The sequence below is a fragment of the Trichosurus vulpecula genome, chromosome 8, assembly GCF_011100635.1.
Source record: "Trichosurus vulpecula isolate mTriVul1 chromosome 8, mTriVul1.pri, whole genome shotgun sequence".
Taxonomy (NCBI): domain Eukaryota; kingdom Metazoa; phylum Chordata; class Mammalia; order Diprotodontia; family Phalangeridae; genus Trichosurus; species Trichosurus vulpecula.
Window position 1 is genome coordinate 65,218,858 of NC_050580.1, and position 23,269 is coordinate 65,242,126.

Genomic DNA, 23,269 nt, shown 5'->3' on the forward strand with positions numbered 1-23,269 from the left:
TGGCCCTCTACGTCTTCAAGTGTAGTACTCTGACTGAATCTAAACTTCAGTCAAAGGGCCATGCTTGAGGACCTAGAGGGCCACATGTGGCCTTGAGATTGCAGGTTCCCCACCCCTGAAAAAGAATCTGCCTCCACCAATCTTGAGGAGAACAAATGGGCTTCCTTACTTTAGATTAAATTACTTATAAACTTGGGTAGGGGCTGACCAAGATAAGGAGAGTGATTGCAATCTTTTTATCAATAATGTCCCTCTGAAGAAAAACTAAATTTAAAGTCAGGACTTTGGAAGAAGAGGAGGAGGTGGAGGGAGTGCGGGGCAGGGAGAAACTCAGATTCTTCATGATATTGGTTATTAACAAATATTTTTACAAGTCTTTTCTCATGATTATCCTAATTGATCTGCAATGTGTTATTGTGTGACTTGGGCCTAGAGGTATCATTGTCAAAAAGCAGCGGGCATGAAGCTTTTGCTTAGAATTGTGGTGAGATACGTTTCCAATTTTGTCCCATATGGTATAGGTGCCTAATGAAAGCACTTTGTCGTTGTATTTCACGCACACTTGTGGTTTTCCCACAATCATGGTCAGTACCATTTGCCTGTGTGAATTTTCACGAGGTGAAGTACTGGTCTTTCTGATTTGTTGACCAGAGGGCTAACCCAATTAGGGATACCCAATATCTCACAGCACCAGGGTTACCTTTGTTTCATAGTTCCCAGGCCTTCACAGCTGTGGTCTCAGACAACACAAAGTTCCCACTGGATATCACCGGGCCTGACATTCTCCTACTTAACCATTGCTTCCTCCCTCACTTTACAATGTGGATTTGGAGGGGTCTGGCTTTGTGGAGGCTAATATCACCTTCACCTCTAAGAATCCTTAACTTTTTTCAGGGCTCAAGTCATGGGCCACCTCCCACAGGAAAGTCTTCTAGATCCACCTAAGTGTTAATGCTTTTGCCCTCTTCAAATTAACACGTATATACTAACTTTTTTGTATAGTGTATCTCTCCTCCCCCACCATAGACTATCTGGCACTTGAAGGCAGAAGCTGTTTTTCCATTTCATCTTTTTATTCACAGAACCTAGCAAGATTATTGTGTGTCTTGCACATAATAGGCATTTAATAAATGTTGTTGGTGTAGATAGAAAAGGACTGGCCTTCAACCCAGCTACCATAACATGCACAGTTGTAGTTTAGTAGTCAATTCATTGTGTCTGATTCTTTGTATTCCTATTTGGGGTTTTCCTGGCAAAGATGCTGGAATGGTTTGCCATTTCCTTCTCCAGCTCATTTTGCAGATGGGGAACTGAGGTAAACAGGGTTAAGTGACTTACTGAGGGCCACACAGCTAGGAAATTGTCTGAGGCTGATTTGAACTCAGATCCTTTCTCACTCCAGGCCTGGCACTTCATCTACTTCACTACCTAGCTGTCCTGCTTATAAACAACATCAATTCTCCTCAGTTAATTGAGGAGCTCAATTTTCAAAACTGTTGCTTTGTCTAAGCAGAATTACACAGAGGAGATTTTATTCCTTTACACTAGGAGCTATTTTTAAAATTTCCTATTGAGTTCTTACCTTTACATGGGTCTGTCTTGTGCCCAAGTTTTTGGAAGACTTGGGAAAAGACTTAATAAGTTTTTTGATAACTGGCAGCCAAGTGGCACAGTGGGTAGAGCACTGGGCATAGAGTCAGGAAGACCTGAGTTCAAATCTACCTGCAGACACTTACTAGCTGTGTGACCCTGGGCAAGTCACTTAACTGCTGTCTGGCTCAGTTTCCTCGTCTGTAAAATGAAGATAATAATACGATCTGCTGTGTTGGTAAACAAAATGGGTTCTTAGCACTTAGTTCCAGTGCTTAGCCCTTGAAGAGTTTGGCCTTTGTTTCCTTAATTAGATTTGGGAGTCCTTGGTGCCTCCTTTCCTCAGGGGAGGGCCTAGTTTACACATGAGTTTGAGTGACATGTTTGGGACATCAGAGGCTTTTAGACCACGTGGGTTTAAGTCGCCTCTCTGGGACGATTCTAGGTCACGTGGGTGAGTCGCATGTGTGACTCACCCTGGACCCTGAAAAAGATATAAAACCAGGGGTTGGCTTTCTCTTCTTTGGAGCTCTTCCCCACATCAGTGGTGGCACGAGTGACTCTGGGCCAGCCCACGTTATGAGCTCCTGGGCTGAACCTAGATGTTGGTAACTATGAATCTGTATTTGGTCTGTCTGTCGATGTTTGTAATTTGTTTAGGGCTCTCACTCGTGCTGGTGTGCTGATGCGGAGACTCTGGGCAGCTGTAGCTAAGGGCCCTCCAGCTTGTAACCCAGATACTGGGACTTTGTTAAACTCTGGTAACTATGTATTGGGATTTGAATCAGACAAGGTCTGTCTGTTGATGTTTGTAATTGGTTTGTATTTTGTTCTGAAGTTCAGGATGCTGGATTTTTCCCCTGAACTAAGTGAATGATATTTGTATGCTGAATTAAAGTAAGCTTGTCAACCCCTTAACGTTGCTTTCCTTACTAAAGCAGATCAAAAGAACCTGTGCTTTTGCAGCATGTTGGCAGCTTTCTGGGTGCTGGTTGTTAGTGGATCTTACACCCCCACAACAGCTGCTAGCCGGATTGTTGAAACATCTACTCACAGGATTATTGTGAAAAACAAATGAGATAATAATTATAAAGCATTTAGCACAGTGCCTGGCATGTAGTAAGTACTATAAAAGTGTTATCTATCACATTGTTAATATATGGTCTTTTCCTTAGGTTAACTGTGTGTACAGGTAGGAATAAGATTTTCCTAGAAATCAGACAATGAAAACTAGTCTTGACACTAAATTATAAATTGCTTGAGGTGCAGAGGCTATATTTTATTTAACAATTGAATTTCCACAGTACCAAGCATAGTACATTGAACATGGTAGGTGCTGAATTAATGGATGATTGAAAGAATGGCATTGGAAGCAGCTTCCTGGGAGTATCTATCATAGCATTTCCATGAGGTGAGGGGAAAAGAGGAATTAGACCTCTACCACATGAAAATAGGAAGATACTGAGATAGGGAGACCAACTCTGGTCTAGGCCAAATCAGCAAAGGAGGAGTACCCTAAGTCATTCGGTTTGGCTTCCTTCCTATTTGATCTCATTATAAGCATCACTTTCTTTTTCTTTCGTTTGTCATTCCTACCTTCTCCCACCTAATTCCTTTCTTCTTCTCCTTTTTTTTCCTGCTTCCCTACCTATGCCTCAGGCCAACAATATCTTCTTGGAGATACAGTTCTGCAGGTGGCATCCAGGTTGGTCTTGTGTACAGGTAAGGTTTCTAATATGACAGTGTCTATACTTGTTTCTGGCAGAAATTAATCATTGACTTATGATACTTTCCATGATCATGTATAACTTTATTTATCCCCCACTCCACCCTGTGATGCCTCATCATGGTGTGGACTAGCACTGGGTTCTCAGCAGAGTACAAGTTCTAGCAGCACCTACCAAGTGGGAAGGACTCCAACTTCAGGCCCAGTGGTGGACTGTCTCCTTGGCTCTGAGGTCAGTCTAGCCAGGTTGGAAAAGATTCTTTACCATGAAGATTGACTATAAGATAATGAATTGTTTGGACTGCAGCAGTTCATTAAAGTTGTCTTCGAACTCACAGAAGGTTCATTTCAAAATGACAACCATTTGTAAAATACCTATTATGTGCAAAGCACTGAGGATGCAAAGACAAAAACAAAACAAACACTGCCCTCAAGGACCTTACAAGGGAGTTCCCATGCTGATGAAATCTTAGATCCTTGAATTCCTGAAGTAATTTCTTTAGTGTCTTGACAAAAATAACACTATTCTTCCTTCCCTTTTCTTTAAATAAAACACAAATATGAGAAGAGTTAGCACAGACAGTTGTTGTAGCCCAGCCAGTAGTGTCCATGGACATCACTTAACCTAAAGTCTTACACTTCTTCTAGGATAGGGACCATAGATATTTTTTATTTATCTTTGTAGTTTCTTCTATACCTAGCACTTGGGGCTAGAGTCACATAATGCAAAGAGTCCAGAGAGACCATCTAGTCCAGGGGTGGGGAACCTGCTGCCATGTGTAGCCCTCTAGGTCCTCAAGTGCAGCCCTTTGACTGAATCCAAACTTCAAAAAACAAATCCCCTTAATAAAAGAATTTGTTTTCTGTAAAACTTGGACTCAGTCAAAGGACCCAAGGACCAAGAAGACCGCATGTGGCTTCGAGGCCAGAGGTTCCCCACCCCTGATTAGTCTATCAAATAACTTATTAAGAATGCCCTCTCTAGTAAGTGGTCATCCCTTTGCTTGAAGACACATCGTCGTAGAATGTGATCTCAAAGCTTTCATCACCTCAGTTACTCTCTTTCAGAAACTCCAGCTTATCAATGTACTCCCTAAAGCATGGTACCCAGACCTGATGCTACATATGGGTGACTGGAGCTCCTTCGTTGTAGACAATATAAATAAAGGACAGCCATTAATAACACGGCATGACCTGGAGCTGCCTGGTTTTCTTTTTTTTTTACCTGCTGGCAAAAGCTTAGCTACAAACATATCTGCCTTTTGACCTTGTAAGAAAGGTACTTTAATCAAAAACCCCAATATTCTCACGAATGTCTTTGATTTGAGTTTTCTCTCGAATAATATGAATTTCACTCCATCTATGCCTGCCCATCGTATGCAGTTCTTATCTTTGTTCTCTCATAAGCTTACGGTAAGGGAAAAGGGGGATCCATCCAACACATTGAGGGCCTTCCCCACATTCTTTAGATATAGCAAGAGTATCCGTGAAGCATGTGACTTAACTTTCAGTTTTTACCTCACTTTCACCCTATGAGACGGGCCCATCTCTTCTGATCATACATTTTTTGATAACATTATTTATATCATAAGTTCAATGTAATGTCTCATTTGTAAATATTGTAACCTGCTCAAGCCCACTATCCACATCTCCATTGTCCTTTGGGGGGGATCCTAGGTTCCTCTTGTTCATAGGCTATAGTGTTCCATGACTCCCACACATTTAATATCACCCGAGAATATTAGTGTTGAAAAGATAGGCTTTTGTGTCAAGGGGAAGCTTAGGGAGAGGGGAGGTTATTAAAAGAACTTTGCAGTTTCCCAAAGTCAATCCATCTCCTTCTCCTCCCATTCAATTCTGAGTCCAGTCATTGTCCATTTGTAATGTCTTCCATGACATAAAAATATGTACGTGCGTCCCAACACACCTATAAGTACACATACACATGCATGTGCACATAAACACTGATAGATGAACTCTACGAGTTATCCAGCCAGCTATATAACATAGCCAGAACAATAAAGATTCTTTATCCACTTAGTTTTTCTGTGTGGATGATTAGGCCCAATACTTTTGAATGATTATGGATTTTTTTTAGGAGGCTTTGTAGTGTTCATAGAATTAAGGGATCTGGAACTGGAAGAGACCTCAGTGCAATCTCTTGGTTTTACAAAAATAAGGAAGATGAGGAAACACAAACCTAAGGAGGTTAAGTGACTTGACCAAGGTAACATGGTTAGTAAGTATCAGAAGTGGGATTTGAACCCACATCCTCTGACCCCAAAGTTAATCCTCTCTTCCTGGGCCACAGATAGGAGCATCTGGAGAATGACAAGCGAATGCCTCTTCAACTTAGGCTCTGCTAGGTTTGCTTCATGATGGTGGTGGACACCTTTGGCACAAGGTGACAATTTTCCCCTTTCTTGTGCCTCCTTTGTTCTTAATAATAAAAGGATCTTTGAACAGGGTTATCCCAGTTATTATCATATTTTTCCAGAAATCTTGTATAATTTTGACATATACATGGAAAATACCTTGTTGGAAGTGAGTCTTTAAGGTTCTACCTTAACAAGTGCTTTTATTTTTTCTAAATGATTAGCAAACTAAGCACTGTGGGATCTTGTATTCTCCAAGATGGTAAATTTAGAGCTGGAAGGAATGTTAGAGGCTGTGGAGTCCAAATCTCCCATTTTACAAATGAGATAATCGAGGCTGAGAGAGGTTAAATACAGTTACACAGCTACTAAGTGTCTCAGGAAGGATTTAAACCCAGGTCTTCCTGACTCCAAGTCCAGAATTGTATCCATGTTGCTTTTAGTTAATTTTATCTGAGTACATATGTGGTCTGTTGTCCTAGCATGTAGCAGGTGATTAATAAATGTTTACTGAATGAGTTAATGAATGTTAGCTTAAAATTTTGCAGCCTAGTGATGATTTAGGTTGAGAACTTTTGCAAGTTACGTGTTCTTATTCTATGTCATAAGGCCAAATGTTCCATAGATTTCTTAACCCCAGGATGAGGGCCACAATGCCAGTCATACTTCCTGGGCGTGCAGTGAGGAATTTGGGTGGGGGAAAGAATATTCTTAAAGCACATTCTACCAAGAAGGTTCTATGAAAAGACAGTAAGAGAACAGAAATGTACGATAAAAAATGGTCTTCCTTTAAGCGATATAGACAGCTTGGTTTAGGAGGCCTTATTGTGGAAACACCATGTGGGTAGTTAGGCCCTGGGGCAGTAGGGAAGGAGTAAGAACAGTTGGCACTTGCCAAATGTCATAATCTGCACGATTGCTAATGACTCAGAATGTTTCTCTCAACCTTCTGATGGGCTCCTGGGGAACCTGGCACCCAGCAACCTGTGATGGAAGCCCCAATCTGATTGGCTATCTGCTCCAGCCATGTTGGTCTTGTGCCTAGTCCCGCCCAAGGGGTGCAGCTTCAGGGATAAATCAGAAGCTGTTTATAAGGACTAATTCCACTGGAAAGGGCACTCTCAGCACTCAACTTTTGTCTTTCTCAGTGGATCAGGCTTGACAGCAAGAGCAAAAGTCCTGGTGTGGAAGAGGTGGGGGTGGGGACGTGTCTGAGCCCTGGATATTGGAGGTGAGTCCTATCACTCAGGATTCCCTGTAGAATTCTGCAACACCTGCCGGGGTGACTACAGTCACGTGCTCTGGAATTTGCCTAACTGGCCCAGCAAGAGAGCAAGTGAAGCGTTAGAAGGTATGGAGGAGCATGCGGCTTGTACATAGCACAGTGGGCAGGGGATCAGTCTTTCAGTTTTTAGAGGGGGAATGGGGCAGACACAGTAGATTGTTCCTCAGTCACACGGTTTTGATATTTAGGGTCTTCACCTATTGGAGCTAATTTTTCTTGATCAACCAAGTTGTCTCAGGGCTTTGGTGTTAAATCTAGTCTTTCCATCAGTAGGAGGCTGTGTCTTATAAATTGCCCACACTAGACCAACATGTTCCCTGGCTCTAAGAACACAGAAGATCTATCAATCGACATTTGTTTAATCTAACCAGGATTCTGTCCAGCCCTCTCAGAAATTATTCTTTGCTTAGATCTGTTTGCTTCCTTCTGTTTTTGTTTTAATTAGTTTAGTAACCAACAGTTATCTTATAATCACCTCACTATAAAAACAGATAAGATCTAATGTACTTCTGTTTGGTTTGGTTTTGCAATGTTGCCCAATGGTTAGACAGTCAGCCCACTTACCCCTGTGGTTGAGATTGCATGTGAAGTGCAACTGATTGTGCAGGTTTTGTAGCATGAGCTGGATTTGAAATAGCCAGTGGTTGGTATCTACAGCCATGTCTCTAAAGGACATCATCATCCCTGACCAACTGAAACCAGCAACCAGGAATTAGGGTGTTTGCTACTTGGTCCACTCAGTGACGTCTCATTCTTCTGGGAAAATACTAGTTACACGTGCTACCTTTATTTCTGTAGTTCAGTTAGACCCAGGACCCTACCAGTCAATAACTATTTATTAAGTACATGCTATGTGCCAGGCACTGTGCTAAATGATGGCAATACAAAAAGAAGTAAAGGACAGCTCCTGTTCTCAAGAAGCTTACAGCAATGGAGGACAGCATAGTCTATTGATGGCATAGAAGTGATAAATAAGCACATGTATTCTTGTATCCTAGTATGTAGAGAGGAAGCATGGCAGAGTGGATAGAATCCTGCATTTGGAGTCAGGAAAACCTGTGTTCAGGTCTTTCCTCTGATACTTATGTGACCATGGACAAATAGTTTAACCTCTCTGGATCTGTTTCCTCCTTTAAGGTTGCTTCTAGTACTAGCCTCACAAGGTTTTTGTGAGCCTCAATTAAGAGAATGTATGTGAATATCAGCTATTATTGCAAATGAGTATGTCTGTGTGGTCTGTATATTATTCATAATAAACCCATATGTATATACTATATCATAAGTATTAATATCTTATATATATATACATATATAGACACACATATATATGTATTAAAAACCCAAAATACATGCTTCTATTTACAGTTTAACTATATTCCCCAAACCCTACTCCAGATTCATCCCAGATTTGGACTCTACCTCATAATTTTTTTTTATTCTTTGTAAACTTGTGGATATCACAGATGTATCATGATGAGAATCGGAAGGCTTAGTTACTGGGCTAAAGAAATAGGCTGTGCTGTTCTCTAATCCTGGATTAATGAAACGGAACTAAAACCATCACCATGACTTAAAAAGTTGGCTAGTAGGGAGTAGGGTGGGGAGTTAAAGGGGACCGCAGAGTTCTCATGAGTCACAGAAACAATTTTAAGGTATTTACAAATATAAGTGAACATCTTTAGAAATGTTTTCTTCTAGCACCTGGCATGGGGTAAGTGATGAATAAATGTTTGTTGATGGTCACATAGTGGATAGAGTGCTGGGCCTGGAGCCAGGAGAACCTGAGGTCCAATACAGTCTCAGACATGGGTGAATCACATAACTTTTGTTTGACTCAGTTTCCTCAACAGTCAAAGGGGGATAATAGCACTTACCTCAAAATTCTATGTGGATCAAATGAGATAATATTCTCAAAGCACTTAATACAGTGCCTGGCACATAGCAGGCACTATATAATATATGTGACTATATAATATGTGTGACTATATAATATATATATATATATATATATATATATATATATGCACTTAATGTTGTTATTGCCATCAAAGTCTTGAAAATATCTTTGCCCCCTCCCCTGGCCAGACAAGACAGCAAGCAACCAATCAACAAGTATGTATTAAGTATTCACTAGGCACCATGCTAAGCTCTGGAAATACAAAGAAAAAGCATACATAGTTCCTGCCCTCAAAAAGCATACATTCTAGTTAGATAATATATACACATATAAGTATGTACAAGTTATGTAAAGATTAAATAGAAATTGACCTTAAAGGGAAGGACTCTAGCAGCAGATGGAACCATTGAAAACCTTCTATAGAAAATGTTGCTTGACTTTCATTTTGAAGAAAGCCAGGGATTCCAAAAGGTAGAGGTGAGGAGAGAGCTCGTGAGAGCTAGCCAGTTCAAAGAGAGATGGAGGGCTATGTGGGAGAGATGGCAAATAGGACAGTATGACTGGACCCTAGACCACATAGATGCAAGTCATATGTAAGAAGGGTGGAAAGGTAAGACAGGATCAGACTGTGATGAGCTTTAAATTTTAGGCAAAGGAGTTTATATGAGGAGTTTATACTTAAGTAGGGCAGTGACATGGGCAAACCTATGTTTTAGGAAATTACCTTTGACGGTTTTTTGGAGGAAAGACAGGAGCGAGGAGCAAGTTGAGACAAGGAAACCCATTAGAAGGCTATTGCAATGATCCAGATGAGAATGATAAAGCCTAAACTAATGTGGTGGCTGTTTGGGTGGAGAGAAGGAGGCATATTTGGGAAACATTTGAGGACAAATATATCATGAAATTTGGCAGCTGACTAGATCTTTGCTATTAGTGAGAGAGAGGAATGGTGGATAACACCGAACTTGACACACTGAGAAACTAGTTGCGTCTTCAACAGTAAGACAGTAAAATAGAGGATTTTTTTTTAAGAGTACAGGTGGGCTGGGGGTGAAGGAAGATAACGAGTATCATTTGGGACATGTTGAGTTTGAAATGCCAACAAAACATGCAGTTCACAGTGTCCAACAGGCAGTGATGTGGGGCTAGGTCTTCGGAGAAGGATGAGGGGTGGCTATAGAGATCTGAGAATCATATACATAATGATGCTAATTGAATCTTTTGGGATCTATTGAGATATCTAAGTTACTGAGTATAGAGGAAAGGGGTCCAGGACAGAGCTTTGGGGGCCTTCCATAGTTAGTAGGCATGAAGTAGATGACATTCCACTGAAGGAAGACTGTAATAAAATAGTAGTGGTCTGAAAGGTAGGAGGAGAACCAATAAAGAGCCATGGGGACACAAAACGTAGACAGCTTTTTCACGGCCACATGGAAGCATCAAACATGTGGCCCACAACACTCTTGAGTGTGGCCAGAACCAGATTAAAATGTAATTGGGAAGTATTTGACAAAATAAATAAAAATACAATAAAACATAGATAATACTACATTTTAAAATTAAGTCACTAGGCAACCCACGGGATTCTTTATGTGCATATTAATGGCCTCTGTTTCTATTTGAGTTGGATGCCAGTGATCTAGTCTAACTCCTTCATTCTATAGGTGAGGAAATTAAGACCTTCTGGGGGGTATAATTTTTCTGTTATTTTTATCAGAACCTCTTGCAGTGCCAGACTGAACTGACCTTTGCAGACAGACTCAGAAATTACCATGCCTCAAGTCTCTCTGGGGAGAACTTGGGGAAAATGTTAAGGTTGGAATTTGATCCAACAACTGAGCAGTATTTCCATCTGAGTCATGCATCCATATCAAGAAATTAAAGGAATTGTCTAAGTGGGTGGAAGAGGACTATGGTCTTGGAGTGTGGGCAATCTAGCATGGTGCGGCTGATTTAGCCAGAACTACCACTGTGATTTTGGTTTGTGTTTGTTTTTTCAGGTGGTAATGCAATCCCTTCCACCATTGTTGTAGTGTTTGCTGAACAGAACAGCCTCAGTTGAATATTATCTGGTATTGACCCAGAAACTATAGTTTGGCAGTCTTCAGCTCCTTTGCAACATCATACCCAGCCAATCATTGAACCCTTTTGGTTCTGCCCTCTAAGTGACTCTGAATTTCATCCGCTTTCCATACCCTAGATCAGTGTAGTATATAATAGAGTGCTAGCCTCAGACAGAACTGGGCTTGAATCTCATCTGTTGCATTTACTAGCTGTGTGGACCTACAATGAAGGAAGGTAGGAAATAAACATATCTAAAGCCCCTACTATGTGCAAGGCACTATGCTAAGCAAATATTTTCTCATTTCATCCTCATAACAAACCTGGGTGGTATTATTATCCTTATTTTACAGTTGAGAAAACCGAGGCAGACATAGGTTAAATCACCTGACCATGGCCACTCAGCTAAGTATTTGAGGCCAGATTTGAAATCAGGTCTTCCTGAATCCAGGCCCACCTAGGAAGAGTGTTGTATTTGGAGGGGAAGGATGAAACAGAGTTTTCCATACCAATGAAATTACAAGTCAAACAATGAGCATTTATTAAGTGCCTACTATGTGCTAAGTCTCCATGCCTGTAGTACCTATCTTATGAGTTGTTCTGAGGCTTCACCATCCAATGGAGGGAGGTAAATCATTTACACTGCCTGTCTGAAAGGATTGTCACAAGGACAGTCTTTTGCAGACTTGGAAGTGCTCTGTAAACAAGGCTTGCAGTTATTTCAAAAGAGAGCTGCAAACTCTGGGAAATGGTGAGAACTAACTCCAGAGACTGAAATGGTCTTTCTTGGTGACTAGTTGTGACCTCTGGCCTATTTTGTGAGCTGGCCTGATGCCTTGGAATCTGCTTTGCTTTTATGACTGTTATATCCCTTAGAGTTCTTCCCAAGGTACACATTTAATAGACACCTGATGACTCTTAACATTAGCTTCTCTGTGGATAATTGCCAGGACCTCTATACAGGCCTTAGGCTCCAGTTAGGATAGGGGAGTAACCAACTGTTGCTTTTGATTTCCAGAAATGCTGGACCTGGACCTGAGTTTTTTCTCCATGGGGATGTGGTCTCTGGGGGCAGGAGCCCTGGGCGCTGCTGTTTTAAGCTTGATCCTGGCCAACACCAATCTGTTTCTGACCAAATCAGTAACAGCTACCCTGGAATTTCTGGAAGAGATAGAGCTGAAAACGCTGGATAATGGTGAGAATTGAGCCTTGGAGCTCAGCACTACTCCTGGATAATCCAGGACATGAGTTCTGGCCAGAAACCTCATGTTCTTGGTTTTGTGAGCTCCTCTGATGGCTTGGGGCCAGCTTCAGTGCCTCAGAACCAAGAAGTGAAATATGAATTGAAAAACATTGAATACCTTTCTTTTCCCTTGCAGAATCCCCAAAGACTTTCAAAGCCCGAGAACTCTGGGAACACCGTGGGGCAGTGATCATGGCAGTACGAAGGCCAGGCTGTTTTTTGTGTCGAGAGGTATGTAAGAGCCATGATAGGTGAGAGACCTTTGTACTTCATGTGTCTGTAGCACTGTGGGTTTTTAAATTTTTATTATTTATTCATTTTTGACATTCTTTCCATTTTAAATTTTTAGTTCCAGATTCTCTCCCTCCCTCCCACTGGCAAGGCAAGCAATATGATATTAATTATACATGTGAAATCATTCAAAAACATGTTCACGTTAGCAATTTTTTTTTAAAAAGAGAAAAAAGGGAGAAAATTATACTTTAATTTGCACTGAGAATTTATCAGTTCTGTCTCTGGAAGTGGATAACATTTTTTTCATCACAACTCCTTTGGAATTGTCTCAGATTATTGTATTAATCAAAACAGCCAAGTCTTTCACAGCTGATCATCATTACAACATTGTGTTGTTGTTCAGTCATTTCAGTCATGTCCAATTCTTCATGACCCCATTTGGGATTTTCTTGGCGAAGATACTGGAGAGGTTTCCCATATCCTTCTCTAGCTCATTTTATAGATGTAGAAACTGAGGCAAACAAGGTTGTGACTTCCCCAGAGTCATGTAACTAGTAAATGTCTGAGGCCAAACTTGAGCTCACATTTCATGACTCTGGGTCTGGCGTTCTATGCCCTGAGCCACCTAGGTACAACATTGCATCATTGTAGCGTTGTGTTTTTGCATTTTGTCCTACTGGTTCGCTGCTTATTCTGAGCAAATATCTTCTTCCCAAGCAAGACTCATTTGTATTTTTGAGGGTCTATAATAATAATCACTGATATAGAATGCTACATGATTTGTAAAGCACTTCGTATACTTTGTCCATTTGATCCCCACAACAACCTTGTGAAGGAGGTGAGGCTGATATCTCTATTTTGTTAATGAGAAAACTGGCTGGCAGGGATTAAGTGATTTGCCCAGGGTCACACAGTAAGTAAGTAAGGCCTCAGGATTCTCAAAATCTTCTATGGTTAGGCACTCTGCTTTATTTTTCTTTTTTATGTTTCTTTTATATTTTTTTCTAATTTTTCTTTTATATAGAATGACTCCCTGTGCCATGCTGGGCACATAGTCAATACATATTGATTGGTTGATCTGAGTGTGATGGCTCTGAGTTCCTCCCTCACCTCATCATCATCAACGATGTTCCGATAGCACTTTCCCTACTTTTGTGGAGAGCTAGAATTTAGTGAGTGGTCAGTGCATCTTCTTAGGGAGAAGGAGGAGCTGATGTTCAGAGCCACATTTCACAGCAGGGTATGGTCCTGAACAAGCCAATCAGGGCCAATTAGACACTGTTCATTTCACCTTTGCAAATAGGAATCTGTCTCTGCAATTCCAGGATATGCTTTGCAGGGGACACGGAGGGAACAGCCTCTTAGAGTCCCTTGACCTAACAACCATTTTTACTTAGCCAGGCTATGGAGACAGGACAGAAATGAAAGCTTGACACGCATAACCCTATATCAGATTGCCTCCTGTCTTGAGGAAGGGGAGGAAAAGGGGAAGGAAGAAAAATTTGGAACTCAAAAATCTTATAAAAAGTGAATGTTGAAAACTATCTTTACATATAATTATAAAAAATAAAATACTACTTACAGAAGAAAATAAAAGCTAGTCAGAATGCTCTTTTTGAAAACCATTCCATTAATCGATTCAACTCAGTAACCTCTATTAGGAGAGAAAGTTCAGTGTAGTGGATAAGGATATGGAACTTGGAGTCACAAAGACCTGGGTTCAAATTTCACCTCAGAAATTTACTAGCTGTGTGACCCTGGACATGTCACTTAAATTTAATGTAACTCAGTTTCCTTATCTGTAAAAAAGGAGTTAGAGATTCAGTGGCCTCTAAGTTGCCTTCCAGATCTAAATTTATGATCCTATGAGCCTCTAGCCTATGAATGGCTAGCCTATGTTAAATCCTGGGGACACGAAGAAAAAATGAAAATTATACCCTTGCTGCTACTGAGGAAAATCAACCCACTGTTGTTGAGTAGTTTCAGTCATGTTCAGATCTCCATGACCCCATTTGGGGTTTTTTTTGGCAAAGATCCTAGAGGGGTTTGGCATTTCCTTTTCCAACTCATTTTACAGATGAGGAAACTGAGGCAAACAGGGTTAAGTGACTTGGTTAGGGTCACACAGCTAATAAGTAGCTAAGGCCAGATTTGAACTCGGGAAGATGAATCTTCCTGACTCCAGGCATGGTGCTGTATCCACTCTGCCACCTTGCTGACAGAATCAATATATATTTATATAAATAAATGCAAATATATATAACATCAAAGTCACTCACTCATTGCTCTCACTGATATGCACCAGTCACCGCAAACACTGACTGTCCTGCCAGACTTAGCTGACCTCTGGACTTGGCCAGCTGCACAGCCATCGCACCTTACTGCACATGTGAGCATTTCTGACTGTTCTGATGCTTCTTAAAAATTCTCCCTAGAGCCACAGGCATCCCTTCCCTCTCCAGCCATCTTTCTAGTGAGAACTATGAGGGACATCTTCCTGTGCAAAAAGCAACCCCACTACTACTGTCTTCTCCAGGGTTCTTGCAGCTCCTATCTCCTAAAACTCCAACTTTGGCCAAACTCTATAGACATTGGCTAAACACCCACAAGGTACAAGGTGCTGTCTGACACGGTCACCCATTCATCAAGTGAAGAGCAGTGAGTTCCTAAGTCATTTAGTTTCTCTGGGCCTCAATTTCCTCAACTATAAAATGAGAGCGTTGGGCTCGATGGCCTCTAGGGTCCTTAAATCTGTGATCCTGTGAAGTGGGGACTGATTTTGGGAGTGGGAGGGGAAGTGCTGCTATTCTTACAGATTCTACAACTCAGATCTCACATTCGAGTAATCCTGAATCAAAAGCACAAAATCCAGGGCAGCTGGGTGGTGCAGTGGATAGAGCATTGGCTCTGGTTTCAGGAGAACCTGAGTTCAAATCCATCCTCAGACACTTATGAGTTGTGTGACCCTGGGCAAGTCACTTAATCCTGATTGCCTCCCAAGCCCCACACTCCAAATCCAACTGAACCCTCCTCAAGGCTCTGTCCACTGCAGTGTATCCTCCACATTGCCAGCAAGGTAATTTTATTAAGCATGTCATCTTCTACTCAAAAAAACCCAATGATCTCTAAAAATCAAATACAAACTCCTCTGTTTAGCTTTTAAAAGCCTTTCATAACCCAGCTCCAACTTATCTTTATATGAAATATTTCACATTTTCTTCTATTTTTCCATCTTTTGACTTTGTTTTATTATTTCTTGATATCTCATGGAGTCATTAGCTTCCATTTGGCCAGTTCTAATTTTCTTCAGTGAGGTTTGGTACCTCTCTTACCAAGCTGTTAATTCTTTTTTTCATAATTTTCTTGCATAGCTCTCACTTTTCCCATTTTTCCACTAGCACTCCTTTTTGAATTATAAAAATATTTTTAAAATCTTTTTTAATCACTTTTTTAAACTTTCAGGAATTCTTGTTGGACTTGGGTCTAATCATTTTTCCTTGATGCTTTGCTTGTAAATATTTTTGAGACATTATCTTCTTCTGTGTTTGTGTCTTGAGCTTCCTTGTCACCGCAATAACTATGGTCAGGTTCTTCTCTTTTCATTGTTCCGTACTACTTCTTGACTTTGAATTTTATATTAGTACTGGGCTCTGCACACTTCTGGGAGTGATGTCTGGCCTGAGCTTCTGCCCTCTTACATCCTGCTGCTGCTTTCACATCTCAGTCTGAGGGCCTGCAAGTTTTCATTGCTCTCCAAGTGGTATGATTCAGGGAATTCTGTTCACTGCCCTCCTGGTCTGAGCTCTGCAAGTTTCTGACCCTGATATGGATCTGTTGGTTTATTTACATTTCAGTGGTTCAGTGGTTGAGGTGTGGTTGAGTTTCAGTAAACTGTTGCTGGACTCAGTAACTGTTAGCCCTCTGGGAGATTTTGCAGGTCCCTAGCCGCTGAACTACTGGCTCCCCTTTAGTCTTGGTCTCCTGCTCTGGTTATTCTACCACAGGCTTATGTCCAGGACTCAAAAACTGAGTCACCATTCTCCTCCTGGACTTAGAGCCACACAGGTATGTTTCCAGAACTTGTTCCTCGCTCAGTACGTGGTTAGGGTCCCGTTTGCTCACTACCACTCCTCTCTGCCCTGGATCTGTGGTTTGGAATTGGGTAATAAGCAGCAGAGAAATACCAAATAACACTAGTTCTTACACCCAGTTCTACTTGAGGGGTCACCTGGGATCTCTCTCTGCTTCAGTGCTTCCTACTCATGCCCCCTGTCCATCCTTGGGTGCTAGAATGTTCCCTTCTATGGCACTGCACTCATCTCTAGCCAGTCCCTGCTCCACTGTAAGCAGACCTTTCTAGGTCTGTCTTCCTGAGCTGCCCCAGACTGAATAAAATGACTCATTGTTACTTCTTGGCTTTCTTAGTCAGAATCTGGTCTGTCAGAGTTCTAGATGGTTGTGGAGGTATTCTGGGTGAACTAGACAAAAATGATTCTTCTCATTCTGTCACCTTGATTCTGGCCCCATCTTCCCACCTATCTGTCCAACCACATTGTATATCACTGCCTGTCCAGCACTTTGTAATTCAGTCAAATAAGATTTCTCTCTTTTTCCCTCACACACAGCAAACACTCCATCTTTGGTCTCTGTGCTTTACGCTGGCTGCTCTTGAGTCTGGAATATGCTTCCTCCTCACTTCTACCCCACCGAATCCTTTTGTTCCTTCAGGACTAAGTCCAAGCACCATGTTCTACAGGAATTTTCTTCTGATCCCCTCAGCTGCTGTCTTCCCTCCCAAACTATCTTATATTTAGCTATTTTGCATTTATTCTCTTCACATTTATTTTATGTATAATTCTATATGTCCTTAACATTTCCTTTTGGAACCTAAGTTCCTAAGTGTACTTGGATCCGCAGCTCTTAGCCCATGTGACACATAGAAAATATATACACATACACACATATTAACAAATGCTCATTGATTGATTGATTATCAGAGTTGGAAAGGAGCCCAAAGGCCATCTGGTCCAAACTTGCTTCTGAGTAGGCATCCTCTTTGAAACATACCCAAATGAGCCTTTGTTTGAAGACCTAGTGATTGGAACTCACTATTATGCAAGGCAGCCCATACCACTTTGGATAGCTCTAATTGTTAGCAATCTTGAGTCATTTCCAGTTTGGCACACTTTGTGTCCTAATTAGTAATAGTGAAAATGACATTCATATTTTAGTTTGCCCACTCCCTGACCTAAAGGGATTTCCTACATGGATGTTTCAGTCTTGCCTGGGTGCCCTCCCTACCTATCCTAGGTAGGCTGGGCTAGGTTTTCTTGGCAAGATACAGGGAACCTCTGATTGTACCAAGGGAGCAACTCCCATTTACATTTGTTGGGTGTTGCCTCTAAACAGCAATGGCGTTTTAGGAGCTTGTGCCAATTTCTTTCACTTTCAAAGTAGGGTGAGCTGAGAAGTTAGAAAAGAACTGCCAACATTAATTAAATGGTGGTGTGTTATGGACATTTTTGGTTTCCAGGGGATGAGTGAAGAGGATATGTGTGTGTATATATGAAAGTTTCAGTTAAATTAATTAATAAAGGGACTCAGAATAATACACAAGTCAACAAGCATTTATTAAGAACTTACTGTGTGCCAAGAATTGTCCTAAGCAGTAGGAATTTACAGTTATCCCTTCCACATCACAACTTTCTTGTGGCAGTTTTGATATATCACAGGTTGGCATAAGAAATTAAATGGAAATTTGGGGGAAGTTTTGTGGAAGTCACAGATGCCATGCAAAGGCCAGCAGACCACACAGAGCTTATGATCATGTACTTAACCCAAATTTTACAGTAACGTACTGTAAACACCTCAGATTTCTTCTCTGGTATGAAAAAAGGGCCAGCTCATGGGAAGAAGTAGGGAGGGTGCCCCTAGCCTCTCCCTCCATTCCCCCCGCCATGTGGAAGGGATAACTATAAGTGCAAGCAAAAAGAAAAACAGTTCTTCTATGCCCAAAAGGCTATAAAATGTGCATATCCTTTGACCCAGCAATACCACTTCTAAGTCTGTATCCCAAAGAGATCACAGAAGTAGAAAAGGGACCCATATGTACAAAAATATTTATAGCAGTTCTTTTTGTGGTAGCAAAGAATTAGAAATCAAGGGGATACCCATCAATTGGAGAATGGTGGAACAAGTTGTAGTATATGAATGTAATGGAATACTATTGTGCTATAAGAAATGATATGCAGGCAGACTTCAGAAAAATCTGGAAAGACCTATATGAACTGATGCTGAGTGAAGTGAGCAGAACCAGAACAAATGTGCACGGTAACAGCAACATTGTGCAATGACTAACTTTGATAGACTTATTTCTTCTTAGCAATGCAAGGATCTAAGACAACTCCAAAAGACTTATGATGGAAAATGCTGTCCACATCCAGAGAGAGAACTATGGAGTCTGAATGCAAATTGAAGCGTATTATTTGCGTTCTCTCCCTTTTTTTGTTTCTTCTTTCTCATGGTTTCTCCCATTGGTTTTAACTTTTCATTACAATATGAATAATGTGAAAATATATTTAATATGAATGTGTATGTAGAGCCTATATCAAATTACATGTCATCTTGGGATGGGGGGAGGAGAAAGATGGGGAGAAAGTTTGGAACTCAAAATCTTTTGGAAGTGAATGTTGAAAACTAAAAATAAATAAATAAATTTATTTTTTAAAAAAAAGAAAGAAAGAAAAGCAGTTCCTGCCCTCAAGGTGCTTACATTCCAATAGGGAAGGTACATAAAAGGAAGCTAAAAAAAAGATGGGGCATGATGGACAAATCTAGGGAAGTGAAACCTTGTGATAAATGAAGAGATGGCTTCCCAGGGAACCTTCCATAAGTGGAGATTCTGGGTGGGAGGGCCCTTCACCTTCTAATTAGAGGGAAAATATATGTAGTATTAGTTCATATGGTGTATATGGTGAAAGATGGATTACTCTAAATGAGAGAAACCTTTTCAGCTTACCAGGCAAGACTCCAATAAGGAAATGATGGACTGATAAAGTTCACTATGTACCAAGCAATGTGAGCCCTTTGTAGTGTATGCCCTCTTTATTTGAGTCAGTCTGTTGTTTAATCAAGTTATCGATAAACAACAACAAAATTACCTAACTCCTACTGAAGCAGAGTTAATATATTTCAAAACACTCTTGCCTCTTTAAAAAATATTTATTTATTCATTTTTATTTTTCAACATTCACTTTTATAAGATTTTGAGTTCCAAATTTTCCCCCTCCTTCCTTTCACCCTTCTCCAAGATGGCATGCAATCTGATATAGGCTGTGCATGTACAGTCATATTAAACATTTCCAGACTAGTCATGTTGTGAAAGAAGAATCAGAACAAAATGGAAAAAATCATGAGAAAGAAAAAAAAAGATAAAATAGTCTGCTTCGATCTGCATTCAGACTCCATACTTCTTTCCCTGGATGTGGACAGCATTTTCCATCATGAGTCTTTTGGAATTGTCTTAGATTATTGTATTGCTGAGAAGAGCTAAGTCTTCCAAAGTTGGTCATTGCACAATGTGGCTGTTACTGAAAACACTCCTGCCTTAATGCAAACAAACTCCCTTGATTTCAGTAACTTTTTAGAAAGTTTTATCCACACTCTATCATTCCCCAATCCTGCCCCCACACCAATAGAATCCTCCCTATTAACAGGGAAATACAGTTAAGCAAAACAAAAGGATACATTGGCCATGTTTGACAGCATGTGCCTCATTTCACACCTCATTCCTCACCTTCCCACCAAGAGAAAAGTATGTTCTAGATAGAATATAATTTCCTGCTGAGATGCTCGAGCTTTGTGGCACATGTGTCCTGACCACGAACTGGCTTGTGAACCAATACTTCACAATTTTTCTTTCTAAAAGAGAAGTTTTAGCATTGCACTTGCATAATAGAGAAAAAGATCTGAGTATTTCATGACTTATAATAGATGAGCCCCATCTCTCCAAGTATACAACTTCTCTCCTATTTTGATAGAAATTCATTCATTCAACAAATAACTACTGAGTTCTTACTGTGTACATAGAGCTGTTAGAAAACTATACAGATTCACCAAATCTGAGGTAGAAAGGACCTTAGAGGTATTCTAATTCTCCTTGATTTGTCCAACAAGAATTCCCTCCATTAAGTGATCATCCAGCCTTTCCTTGAAGACCTCCAATGAAGGGGAGCTCATTACCTGCCAAGGCAGTTCATTCTACTTTTCATCTATTTGACTTATTCCAAAATTCTAGGCTACCTAGGTATTTTCTGATCCTGACTCTATAATCATAGTATGTTAACTATCCCCTCCTACCTTTGTGTAGACTGAATAATTGACACAGTTTCCTGCCCTTGTTGTTCAGTTGTTTCAGTTGTATCCAATTCTCCCTGACCCCTTTTGGGGTTTTCTTGGTGAAGATACTGAAGTAGTTTGCTATTTCCTTCTCCAGCTCCTTTTACAGATGAGGAAACTGAGGCAGACAGGGTTAAGTGACTTGCCCAGGTCACACAGCTAGTAAGTGTCTGAGGCCAGATTTGAACTCAGAAAGGTGAGCCCAGGGCTCTGTCTACTGTGACACCTAGCTGTTCCTATAGAGCTCAAAAGCTAGTTAAGGAGATAAGACATACACTTGTATAAAGTTTTAAAATAGTACAGAAATAAATAACATTATAAAATGTTAATGCAGGAGATATCCCAAGACATTGTGTCAACTGAGTGGTTTCATAATGAGCTCAGAGGGATCTGAACATGGCCAGTACTCAGTAAATGTTTGTCATATTGAATTCAATCCGTGTGGACAGAATTGTCAGGGAAGGCTGTGTGTGGAGGTGGGAATTTTTGCTGAGTCCTGAAGAATAGCTAGGGTTGAGGTTGAAAGGAAAGGAGAAGAGGAAAGGCATTCCATGTGAAGGGAAAAGGCAAAGTGATGGGACTTTGCAAGGCATATTTAGTGAACTGATGTGGCTGGAGTAGTGTGTTCTTACAGAGCATGATGATGATGAGATGAAGATAAAAAAGGAGGAGGAGGAGGAGGAGGAGGAGGAAGAAGAAGAAGAAGAAGAAGAAGAAGAAGAAGAAGAAGAAGAAGAAGAAGAAGAAGAAGAAGAAGAAGAAGAAGATAATGATGATGATGATGATGATGATGATGATGGTGATGATAGGAGTAAGAATAGGAAGTGGATGTGTAATTTCATTGATTTGGGAAGCTTACCAGATGAGGCAGCCACCTCTACCAGTGCAGGTCAGGATCCTCACTAGAATTTAAAGTCTTAACAGTTACCTAGGATACTGAAGTTAGTTAAGTGACTTGCTCAGGGCTACACAGCCAGTTTGTGTCAGAGGCAGTGTGGCCTGGTGGCCATAGAATTGCCTTTAGAGTCAAGGAGCCTGGCTCTGTATAATAATATAAAAGTCATAAAAAGTAATCAATTTTTCCACCTGCCCAATAGTCTACACCAAACATTAAACACAAAAGAATGATAGTAGGATATGGACCTGTCCCAGGACTGTTCCTATTGGAATTCCACTGACTACAAGATGAGAATGAGAGATAATCACAGCAGCTCACTTTTATACGGGGCTTTTAAGTTTGCTTTCTGTATCTTGTTTTATTTGATCCTCACAGTTCTAGGAGGTGGGTACTATTCTTATCTCTTTTTTCCAGATGAGAAAACTGAAGCTTCCCATAATAAACTGTCAGTTCCTTTCATTTTTGTGTTTGTATTCCAAGAGCCTAGCACAGTGCCTGGCACTTTATGGATGCTTGATGCCTGCTGAGTGAATGATACTCTTAAAGATTAAGTGACTTATCCAAGTAAACAATAAGCATTCTAGATTGGATTCAAATTTATATCTTCCTTGTTCCAAGGTCAAGACTCTAAAACACCAAGCTGCCTTCTTAATTAGATTGAAGACATAAGTTAGAGCCCAATTATGGAAGGCCTTCAATGCTAAGGTCTTTGCCTATGATGAAATACTTTTGTCAATGGTGAAATCTCCTGCAATACTTTAAGCATCCCCTTTCCCATTTATACCATGAAAGCCTTTGCCCATAAGGGTAACAAAATATTCCATGTGCTTTCTCAGTGTATCCAAATCAGACAGGGTCACCCTATAAAACAAGTTTCTTGTTTGTTGGTCATCGTTAACTGAATAATGTTATAAAACGTAAGCAAGCTGCTGTTTGGCAGTAAAAAGAAGACAGAATGTCTTTGTCCTTCTCTCAGTTCCAGTGACAATTGGTACTTTCAGCCCTGGTCTCCCTCAGGAAGTGACATCTTTGGATTTGGGGAAGGAGTGGGGTTTTTTATGCTTTCTTTGACGAATTAAGATGAGATTGTGAAGCTTTTTATCAATGAGGAAGAAGATTGTTGGTGTGGGTATGTGTGTGTGTGTTTGTGTGTATATGTGTTTGTGTCCATTAACCTGTCTTTCTTTTTCTCTTAGGAGGCAGCTGAACTATCTGCTCTCAAACCACAGCTAGACCAATTGGGCATCCCACTCTATGCTGTGGTGAAAGAAAAGATTGGGTCAGAAGTGGAGAATTTCCAGCCATATTTCAAAGGAAAGATCTTTCTGGATGAAAGGGTACATCTGTTGCAAAACTTATTCCAATACTGTGTGTTCTTTCCCATTGCCAAATTAGAGTTGGCTCTTTGCTAGGTTGAATTTCTAGTGGTAGCTTGAATGCTGAAACTGCCAGGCTTCGACAGACTTGGCCTGAAATTGGCCTTGTAGAAATGAATTATTTGAACAGCACTGTATCTCAGTTAGTTAAAGTCAGCCTTGGATTTCTCTTTAGACTGATTATATT

At 40.6% G+C, this 23,269-nt stretch overlaps 1 protein-coding gene across 2 annotated transcripts in view; it reads left to right on the plus strand.

Annotated features, from left to right (window-relative positions):
* The first annotated feature begins 3,255 nt into the window (after window positions 1-3,255).
* PRXL2A (peroxiredoxin like 2A) overlaps window positions 3,256-23,269 on the plus strand; it is a 37,765-nt gene continuing 17,751 nt past the window's right edge. Inside the window, exons 1-4 of one of the 2 annotated variants that reach the window (XM_036735659.1) lie at window positions 3,256-3,312; window positions 11,953-12,129; window positions 12,314-12,408; window positions 22,903-23,043. In XM_036735659.1, the coding sequence (XP_036591554.1) occupies window positions 11,955-12,129; window positions 12,314-12,408; window positions 22,903-23,043 (411 nt within the window). In that variant the 5' untranslated portion in view covers window positions 3,256-3,312; window positions 11,953-11,954. Of the gene's footprint in view, window positions 3,313-3,459; window positions 3,549-11,952; window positions 12,130-12,313; window positions 12,409-22,902; window positions 23,044-23,269 lie in introns of those variants that run through there. The other variant, XM_036735660.1, reaches the window with a different exon arrangement.